Source organism: Nestor notabilis, unplaced genomic scaffold (genome assembly GCF_000696875.1).
Source record: "Nestor notabilis isolate BGI_N333 unplaced genomic scaffold, ASM69687v1 scaffold9624, whole genome shotgun sequence".
NCBI classification, from domain to species: domain Eukaryota; kingdom Metazoa; phylum Chordata; class Aves; order Psittaciformes; family Psittacidae; genus Nestor; species Nestor notabilis.
In genome coordinates this window covers 81,948-92,801 of record NW_009926861.1, presented here as the reverse complement: position 1 = coordinate 92,801, position 10,854 = coordinate 81,948, and the positions used below count along the sequence as shown (strand labels likewise).

The 10,854-nt window shown below is 41.0% G+C and overlaps 1 protein-coding gene across 1 annotated transcript in view; it reads right to left on the bottom strand.

Annotated features, from left to right (window-relative positions):
• Positions 1 to 9,995, bottom strand: part of SGMS1 (sphingomyelin synthase 1) — a 13,664-nt gene extending 3,669 nt beyond the window's left edge. Inside the window, exons 1-4 of the mRNA XM_010013784.1 lie at positions 9,248 to 9,995; positions 4,027 to 4,144; positions 1,074 to 1,227; positions 160 to 326 (exon numbers count right to left, since the gene is read on the bottom strand). Coding sequence (XP_010012086.1) covers positions 160 to 326; positions 1,074 to 1,227; positions 4,027 to 4,144; positions 9,248 to 9,864 — 1,056 coding nt within the window. The 5' untranslated portion in view covers positions 9,865 to 9,995. The remainder of the gene's footprint in view (positions 1 to 159; positions 327 to 1,073; positions 1,228 to 4,026; positions 4,145 to 9,247) is intronic.
• Between the last annotated feature and the right edge of the window lie 859 nt (positions 9,996 to 10,854).

Below are 10,854 nucleotides of genomic sequence, written 5' to 3'. Positions count from 1 at the left end.
GAAACCCAATGGGAAGTGGGAATAGCGGAATGCTCCACAAGACATGGGTGAGTCCACTCCTACTCCTGCAGAAAGTCTCAAAGCAAAGTGTGGAAATTCATCCACCACTACGCTATGGCAAGTGGAGCCACGCAGATCCAAAGGCTGTGAGAAACTCACTTGCTGGTTGGCCATGGTGTGATACCACCAGAAAAGTCTTGTAGTGATGTAGTAAGCCACCACCACGTCCACAGTGTAGTGGTCATGAGCAAGGAGGATGCAGAACATCCCAACCATGCTGAGCGCCCAGCAAAGCCAGTGATACCACCAGAGTCGCCGTGGGGAATCTGGAAAGAAGTACAAGCAATGATTATTTCAAAATGTGATGTTATTGACACGCAAGACTATTGCTGTAATTAGCAGAGGATGCAGACTGCAATCCTGGGTAGGTAGTGCAATGCCTGCATTAAGACTAAAAGTAGGAATGCTGAGATCACAAAATAAGTATCATTCTCTTAAGGTGTAACTTAAAATTGTGCTCAGGGGTAATCAGATGCTTGGGAAATAGAAACATTATGAAATCTTTGAGAAACAAGCCCAATAAATAACAATATGATTTACCTTGGTCAGTAAAAATTAACTTATTTCTATTTCAATACCGATTCTACATAGACAGCAATCCTTTCCTCCTGCCTTTCATAAAAGATAAATGCATATACTAAGACTTCACTCTTGCAAAATGATCAACCTTGCATTTAGCATAGCATTCATCTGGAGCCTTGAGAGACTAGTAAACACATAGTTGAAATACCATTCATCAGGCAGGGTGCAACAAAGGCTTCAATTATATTCTAAACGATTTTTTTTTTAAATAAGATGCTTAATTCAGCCATCTACATGGTCAAGTATTTTATTTCGTTTCCAAGATTTTCTTTTTCAGTAAGCTCTATGTCTTTGAAGTACTATTACTTTTATTTAATTGAAAAAGCATGCATTTTTACTTTAATTTTACTTTCCAATCAGCATGACAATAATTTTTCAACTAACAAGGAATTATACAACAGGAAATTCCACATGAACAGTAACGAACTTACATTCTTTGATAAATAAGTATGTAAGAGTTAATATGACTGTGTGACCGCTGTACAGATAGTCGCCGCACATGTTGTGGGATCCTGTGATGGACAATCCTCCGCCAGCAATCAATTTCATTATCCTTCGCAGATGAGATTCCCAGTCTCCAAAAAGCTGGTGGAAGAGTAAAACATAAAAGCACACTATGTTATTTATAAGTACTTATTGCTCATACCATGTAAAGGCATAATCTTCTTCCCAGGTCTTCTTGGCAGCCTTCACTAATGTTCATGGCTGTGCAGTAAAATTATTTTTACCAGGAATCTCCAAGCACAGCTAATGGGTTCAGCTCTCTTTTTATTCGTTATATTCTTGCACTGAGATACACAATGGGCATGTATATACATATATGTATATGAACCTCACATATATACAGTGAGGTTCAGAATAATGACTCTTGGAAAACCTACACATTTTGTAATACAGTCTCAAAAATCCAGCGTCACCAATAAAAAGGAATTAAAAAGTATTTCCAGCTATAGCTAGAATTTTGTCATGTTCTCTAAACATCTGTTTTTCCTTCTGTTCAAGAGGCAATGCAGTCCAAAATAAATCAAGCTTAATTTAATTCATCTTGTTCGTAACAGCACAGGCCCTAGAGATGATAATCCAACAGTAAAGAGGATGAACTGCCCAAGCTGTACACCCAGCTGCCAAAACCTAGATCCAACACACAGAAGAAGAGAGTATCTCATTCCAGACTCTAAGGCATCCCACCACTCTGCTTTGGAAAGTCTTCAAATTGTTTCCATCCACTTCACATTTCAAAAGAAACATATATGGTGTTTGTCAGAGCATGGTGCCAAACTTCTGCACTGGCTTTATCTCACACAGTGCACATGAGCAACAGGTACGTTCCTCCACCCCTGATGGGTTTGTTCTGACCCACCTCCGACCCATGATGCCAGCTCAGAGGGTATTTCTGAAAAAACTTAAATTTGTGTTAGGAAAGCTAAATCAAAGTAAACCAAGTCCTTCTGGTGAAGATGCTCCTCTCCCTCCTCCCAGCTGACCAAAGGGCAGCTGGTACTGTCCCAAAACTTTGCTTTTGCTGCTCTCAGCTCAAAACCAAGCCCAAATCTACAAAGAAAATGTACGTCATGGAACGAGCACAACCAGGACGTACTGAGCATCTCTGGGACCCAACAGGGAGCAGGAACCACCTGAGCTCAAAGGAGCAGGACTAATAGATCAATGCATGTGATTACACGTGCTGCATCCTTACATCCTTTTCTGAAGTTTTAAAATCCATGCTAACCATTTAACAGTCAGAAGGAAACATGGATTCACTTGGCTGGCCATTATAGGCATGTTCTTTTATTTTAAAGCTTGATCTTGCTTTAAGAAGTGGAAATCATTAATTTCTGACAGATTTAAACAGGGTCTTTGCAGCAACTTAACATTTCCCGCTAACAGATCCTTACACAACATTAAAATGCTCCTCAGAGCCTACTCTTCACCATCATATATAACTCATAAGGTGCTGAGAGGTTGTTCTTTGCCCACCAGTATATTTATAGCTTTAAAGAACCCCAGCTAATCCTTAATCTTACTGGGTCAACAGAAGAGCACAACACAGGGTTGTCTTTAATTGTAAATGAGTAATGAGACAGATTTACCAACGCTGTAAATTCAAAAAAATGCCAGACTTACTCACTTCAACCCATAAATACCCATGTTTTAAATAAAAATAATAATAATGGGTATTTTAAATAAATACCCATTTTTTTAATTTCATAATGGCTGACTAATCAAATACCATGTTGACTCCTCTCCCACTTGCTTCTCTTTGCAAAAGACCTCAGTTCCTCAAAAAGCCACACATGGCTTGACAAATGCTCTGCCTTGTCAGACAACTGGTGTAGTATATTCATTGGCTTTATTTCCCCGAGGAACTGAAGCATTTTGGCTTTGTACGTACCTTACCAAAATAGCAACAGCAGGTGTACCAAGTTGAATCCGTATTTTACTACCTGTGAATCAGTGATTTTACTACCTGTCATCTAGTTCCCGGCTGTGCACACAAAGCCGTTGAACTGTATGTGTAGTTAGTGTGGAGTAGTTCGTTCTTTTTCCCCTCTTTCTCCTGCTTAAATCAAGCTATATGACAAACAACCCCAGGAGGAGCAGGTAGACAAATCACTATGGAGAAAGAGCACTTGTGTCTAATATATGCACCTTGTTCACTACTGTAGAAATCCAGTCTGTATTAGACTGGATTTCCCTACCACAAACAGCATATTGCAGTAAGGACCACACACTAATACTTCCGTGTTTTGAGATGGCTGCACCACCACGATCCCTCTCCCACCACCACCCTGATCACATGAACTTCCCTTCAAGGCTGACTACAACTGAGTCTTGCCTAAGCACCTCTGTTGCAGTAGCTTGGTTTCAGCCATGGCTTTTGCAAGCCCAACAAACAGGAGCTGGCACTAGATTGGGGAGGAGGTGGCAAGTCCTTGTGCTAACACAGTTGCAAAAAATATATATAGGGACAGACAGCTACAAAGGAGACAGTTTCACCAGACTTAGAAAAGTCTCTTTGGGCCATTTTCAAATAGAAATCATACTTGGATATGACACCCTGAAGTGTTTGGAAATAAATGATTCACACATGCACCTCCGCAGATCGCACATGCTGATCGTGCAAATTAGTTGAAAGGGCTACAGAAATTGCATAGATTAGCACTTTAAAAAGGGTGGGAACACCTGCACTGCCCCAAAGCAACCATCAACACCTTCACCAAGAGGGAAGAAGATGATCTGCAGGCAGATGTCCCCATCGTGCCAAACTGGTATCTTCAAATTAGTAACAATTATAGAGAAAGTGTTGCTCATAGTTGTGGTAACAGCAGGACAAGGGGAAAACATACAGATTAAAATATGGAAAGGCAGCCAGAAAAGGTTTACCTTTGGAGAACACTTGAAATGCATGCCAGGTACAGGGAGTGTAGTCACATACATTGTAATACACCGATACAGGTATAGTGTGCCAACTATACAGAAAAATCTTCTGCTAATTATAGACCTAGAAGGGAAGAAAAATAAAAAAGAAAAAAAAAAAGGAGAGGAAGAAGTCACCCAATGTAAACAAAACATGCGAAGGTATATAAACTACCAACTGTTCTCTTCTGGATGCTTTTGAAACTTGTGACAGTATCATCTTACACCTGAATACTGAAATACTTTACAAATATTCCCACACTTTATAGGTCAGAAAAGCAAAAGCAATTCAACTAACATTACACACGAAGGTGATTACAGGAAATGTAAGGATTAGAATACAAAAGCCTGTGCAGATTTAGTGTTGAAGGCATTAAAAAGGATTCTATGCCCCACACCCCTCCATTAGCATTGAGCAGTCACTAATTTTCTATTTAAGGCAGGGGATAAAAGTTACAGTATTTTCATTTTAAGATGAAAAGGAGTAAGTTTATTTCGGCTGACACCCACATTTAGTACTTACAAAGGGCTGCTTGAGAAGAAATAGCTTGTATGACCCAAACAACTGAGAACACATCTTTTCCTGAGCAGCATTAAAGAGGAAGCAATTCACATCAGGAACAAAACCTTCAAAATACAAATTCAGAGCTGCTCTGGCTACAGGACAGGGTGTTTTCATGGGAAGCCAAGCAAGGCAAGCAGCCACAGCTGCAAAGAGATGTATTCATTGAGGGCTGACAGTAAGTCAGACAGAGATGGCAGATGCAATTTTGGGGTACCATGATGCAGTTCTGCAAACCAGCAAGAACACATGGGGTAAAGAGCTGCAGCTCAGACTCAGGAGTAACAGCCAGCCCCAAAACTGGCCTGTTGAGTTTCACTGCTATGTACCAGCTAATAACATCGCAAGGAGAGAGCTATCACAAGTAAACACCTTAAGCACATCCATGTGAGTGGAAGCAACATCTATCTGAGCTGGCACAGAGTTCAGCAAAGAGGAATCACTACCAGCATTATAAAAATCAACAGCAAATCCAGTTACAGCAGTTCATGACCTTAACCACATCAACCCTTTGCATCCTGCGGGTTACAGACCCTGTTGGTTTCAGCTGAGTTTAAATCATTGTCATTTACAATTATAATCATTTGGGAAATAAGGGTTATAACACAAGCTGCAAGTTCCAGCATTCATCTCTTGCTATTTTGAAGTATTCACTTAAAAAAAAAAATAAAATAAAAAATTTCTATCATGCTGAGCTCTTACAAAGCACAACATTGGCCATCTTTTTTAATAGCTTTCAACAGAGTTATTAAACTGTAGTGCTCCACTCTCATAGAATATGACTTTACAGTGCCAGATCAACAACAACTTGAGTGTCTTCATTTATCAGAAAAGCTTCAACTATGACAGTGCAAATGCATTTTGCACTCCAGCACTTACTGCTATTGAAACACAGTGTTTTGTATTTTTTTCTTCCCCCTCCTGATGTAAATGTGGACAAAGCTGGGACTCAAAAGTTATATTTTACTAATGTAGCTCCATGGATGGAAAATTAGGAGTGGAAGGCACCATGCCATTGGGGCAGTGGTCTTCCTATATTTTGTATTTCTCTCTTAGAAGGGTGATCCAGTAAAGATCTCACACTTGTGCCTGGCTTTAAAACCAGACATAAACTTGCTTTTCTTTAAATCCTGGCTGAAGACAGGGAGTAGGGATTAAAGACTGAGCAGCACTGTATTTCGAGAGGCTGAAGAAGCAGCAGTGTTCTATAAACACTGAATTTATTATTTTTTTTTTTAATTAAAATTACCCATGACCCTACTTGGTGTACTGGATTTAGCGTATTTTAGCTTAGCAAAGTCTGGCAGTGCTCTGTACTCTAACATGTATTTTTTAAAAAGTACAAAGCCTCATATTTTCCCTTCTCAAAAGGATTTGTGTGGGTGTGTGACTACAAGCCAGCTACAAAGTACAACTTCTAAGCTTATTATGGCCAAGACAATACTCAAAACAACTCTCCAGACCTCACTAACATGGGTAGCCAGCATGCTGCTTTTTCAATCCCATGAGCGTGCAGACTGAATTAGATGTCAAACATGGCCAAAACCCAGCATTATACTTCTACCAAAACATCTGGGAATGCTTCCCAGAGAAGTCAATTCTGCCTTGGCAGCTTTCCTGGACTTCTCAAGGTCCTCACAGTATCTGTGGAAAAAGGCTTGGGCAGCCTGGAGCCCCCAACCAAGGTCTGCACAGCCACCCTGCTCCTGCTTTCTGGTAGGAAACCAATGCAACACCATGGACAGCATTCTGTATGGGCACTCAAAGAAAACTGACACCGATTTTCTTGCACTAAATCCAGTAACTTGCCCAAAAGCCAGCAAAAAACTCCAGTCTTTACCTGAAGGTAAAATCAATTTTCAGGCAAGAAAGCAGTTAGAGGGGCCAAGGGACACCCTACACTGTGGTTAGCTGGACAGACAATGCCTTCTATTTTGGCCCTAACTTTGCAGTTCAACACAGAAGACACATAGATCCACCCTATTTAACATCATCATACAATTCCTGGACTAAACAAGGAAGACCTGAGTGATCAGTATTATGAATGACACATCTCTATCGTACATCACTGCTTCAGAGAACAGCAGGCTTAGACTGGATGAAATCAGGTTACTAAGAAATAATGACCTTGGTAGGATAAGCAATAGGAATGTCACTGTTTGGCAAAGAAAAGTGTTTCAAAAAGTGTGCCTCCTTCAGTCAAAGGTTCAACCCAGCCACTGGCTGCAATTCAGCTCATGGGTAACAATGCTGGCTCATTCACTGGTGACGCTGAGCTTGGAGGCATCCATGAACAGTACCTGTCATTTGAGTAGGCAAGGAACCAGGTCTCATCCTGCCCAGCAATCACCTGGCTTCACATCTTATCTTCAGATCTCAAATGGAACGTGGCAATGGCTACCCCTGATACCATCAGAGGCCACAGAAATGAGGAAGGTCTAGCTGGCACAATGTTCCCTCTCTATTCTTGAATTAAGTTTCAAAGGGAGGTAATAACCCATGCCACAAAAGTAATTCAGCTCTTTTTAAAGCACTTAGTGGTTCACCATCCAAAGCCATGAGAATGAGGTCTTCCAGATAAAGCCACCTCACTGGGCTCCTTTTCCCACTAGCGCCTCTCCTGTTCTTCCCTTTCTGCTGCTTACCAACAAATTGGGCCTCTCAGACTTTGATACCTCTGCTTATGGACATAAAAGACTACTTTTGGTCTGCAAAGCACTACATGACCATTACATGCACTGACCAGCGCTGCCCAGCTGACATCTTCCCCTAACACCAGAAAGAACCCTTCTAAATCAAGTAGAAAATGAACGTATCCAACTAAATGAGGATGGGGTGAGAGGGGACAAGAGGGAATCTTCACATCTATCAACAATACCAAGATGCTTTATCATTAGCCAATGTCTCAATGCTTTGAAACCTCCAAGAACTTCATGGATTCTGCTGTTCTTAATCTAAAGACTCTGCTCAGTTCCACCACAGGGTGTTTGATCCTTCATATTGCCCTATTAACCTGCCAGCCCATTCTTGAGAGCAATCCCATGTCACCACCTCTAGGTGCTTCCCTCAGTTTTGAACCTTTATGCTCACAGAACCCCAAGAAAGTTAATGTTCTCCCACATTCACTACAGGCAGCTGGAGCAGTGGGGAGAGAAGCTGCAGTGCAGCTGCCAACACAAGAGTGGAGCAATACCGAAGCTTACAGCCATAAACGAAACAAGAGGCCAAGCTGGGGTAAACCCTTCCTCCTATACATATATGCACATTAAAAAAAAAAAAAAAAAGCAATTCCACAGGTTTTAGAATTTCATCTGATAAAATTCATTATGTAGCACAAACCAGCAGAAAAGATGAATAAACTGTCATCTCAGTCTTGTGAATTACTTAAACATTTGTCACATTCCTATGGAAATCCACAGCTGCACTGAACTAGGGTGTCCTGCCCCATCTTAGCAATTTTCTTTTTAAGCTGCCTGTACGTTACGTATCGGGTGAACCGCATGCTTACTTTTAAGTTTTAATGTTCTTCTCCACTATAAGGGCAAGCGACCCATTGGACTCTATTTCCTTTTTAAAACAATTGGGAAATCTGTAATTCTAAGGTCATTACAAAGTCCTGTGAACCAAAGGATCTTCTATTTCATACAGTGGGGCTCAAATTACATTCCTTCCTCAGTTTCCTACATAGGAGTCACAAGAGTCAGTGAACAGGTAAAGAATTAGGTGCTGTATAATCAGAAGAGAAGAGGAGACCCTTTTTGGGCTGGGCAGCTGTGGTGACATGATTGTACCTGGGTTTTGAAAGGAAAGGTGATATGCCATCTCATAGTACTTAACGCCACTTGACTCTGAACACTTTATTCACAGCCATGGCAGCACAAGGGCTTATATGAGAAACTTACAATAAGGCAGCCCAAGGTATGGATTTACGGCAGTATACATACCCTAAATTAAGCATCTGCACACACTCTGTAGAGCATAGGCAGCAGACTACTTCCTTTGGCAGACAAACTCACCCTTGCAATTCTGACCAGTAGGAGCAGACAAACACCAAGGCCTTGAAAATTCATTATATATCAATACTTTTGCATATTTTATGATTAGCTTTTGACATATTCTGTGTCTGACATTACCTGTCCCATCTAACGTCAAGCAAAAAACATACTTCAACACTTTTTCATGCAGCACTATTTAGGTACACGAACTAAACCATCTGTTGGTTTTGCCCACCAGTATCATAAACTTAGGGTAGGTTTTACATCAGGCAAACTACAGAGACACTAACCAATCCGAAGCTGGTTTGCAGCTGTGTTCACAACTGTGAGCCGTGCCTCCTTTGAACAGTCAACTGAGCTAAGAGCACCATTACATCCAATTCATGGCTTTTCACACATGAAAAGGGTTCGAGTCTATTGTGCAGGCTAACAAGACCAGGGCTATTTCTTAGCTGACTGTTGAACTTCTCTCTTTTGCACAAGCAGCCTACACAAACTGCAGTTTGCCTATGCAATATCTATTTCAATTTGGGAAAACAAAATCAGAAAGATCACAAGAAGCTTCATTTTATTTGGATGCAAACCAGTATCTAACCTCCCTAGCACTTAGTTTTCAAAAGGTTTTACTTACTTGTATTTTAAGAGCAGCCACTGAACAAACCACAGTCCTACAAGGATCATGCCATTGATTTCACAAATAGAAAAAGCCCATTGCACCCGATCAAAGCGATCAAAAAATGCATCTGGTAGGGGAGGCTGCACCTCCTTGGGAGGCACTCGTTCATGAACGACTGAGATAGTCACTGTAGTAAAGATGAAACAAGAAAGTGCGTAAATAAAAGCCAGGAAAGTCTTGCCCCATTCCATAGGATACTGTGAGCGCTCTGGCTCTGGCATGGGGATCTTTATCATCTCCTTCTTAAACCCATTTGGCATCCCGTTCAGTTTCATTTTACTGCTAAAGCCATTCTCACGTGTGGTGTTGCTGATGCGGATGTGCCCGTTGACGTGCCCGTTTTTGTGCACCTCCATGTGGTGAGCCATTTTTAAAGTTTCAATCATGTGCAAAAGCCGCTGTCCGCTGTCAGAAGACACCCGCGAGAGAGGCGTCTTCTTAAAATCTTCCTCTGTGAGGTTGATCAAATCCTGCCCAGTGAAGCTTTTCAATGGCTCACAATACTCTGGCACAGCATTTTCTGTTAGCCAATTTGTCACCTCCTCGGGTGACCACAACACCACTTCTTTCATCTCGCCAGGCAGCTGTGGCACAGTCTGACATCGATTTTAAATTGGGCAGCAGTCACTGCGACTCCAATGCGTTGGAAAGCTCCTCCTTGGCTTCATCTTGCCCTAGGAAGCAGTTTGGCGAGAGGCAAGTCCCTGTCTGTAACCATCTGATATGAGCATCCACGCACTGTGGCAAGCAAAGGAAATGGTTCACTTCATATTCGTGCTGGCATTCTTCCTGGGGAGAAGAAAAACCCAAAACCAGTCATTAGGATAGCATTTACAACTAGTTTGCAATTCATGTTTAATGACAAGATTACAGCAAAAGAATAGCTAGCCTCTAGCACGGAAAAGACTGATTTGAGCTCTAGTCTTGTATGCACAGCACTGTCCTTTCCAAGCTTGCTACTGATTTCTCAAGAGCTTTAACAGTTTTGCATTTTAAACATCACTTTGAAGCTGTGGGAAGGACCCCTCCTGCTCTATATGGGTTAAATTTTCCATTAGTATGCAGCTCTGGTCCATAATCAGTACCCAAACTCCTCTTAAAATCATAATACTAATGGATTTAAGGATCTACAGAGCAAATGTTTAGTGCTATTCATATCAGAAAACTTTTCTCCCCCTTATAGACTGGTATCTTAATGCAATGTGTTGTAGCTAGTTATTGAATAGGAAGCCTGATTTTTGTTCTGCAAGGCAAAAATATCTAGTGTACCACAAAACCCCTCTTTTCCACAGGTTAACAACAACAAAAAGATGTAGGTAAGCAGGATCATACTCTCTGGGCCAAAGCACCAGCAGGAAAAAAAAAATAAAAATAAATTCAATGTCCAAACAGGTTAGTCTGAAAATAAACTGTAGCATTTAGGTTTGCAAGACTCTAGTGGATGTTTAGCAGGTCTTCAAGATAAATTTTACTGGTTCCATGGTATACTGCTACAATTCAAACAAAAATTTGTCATCAGCTAAAAGGGAACTAGTAGAAATATTAAAGTGAAACATTTTATT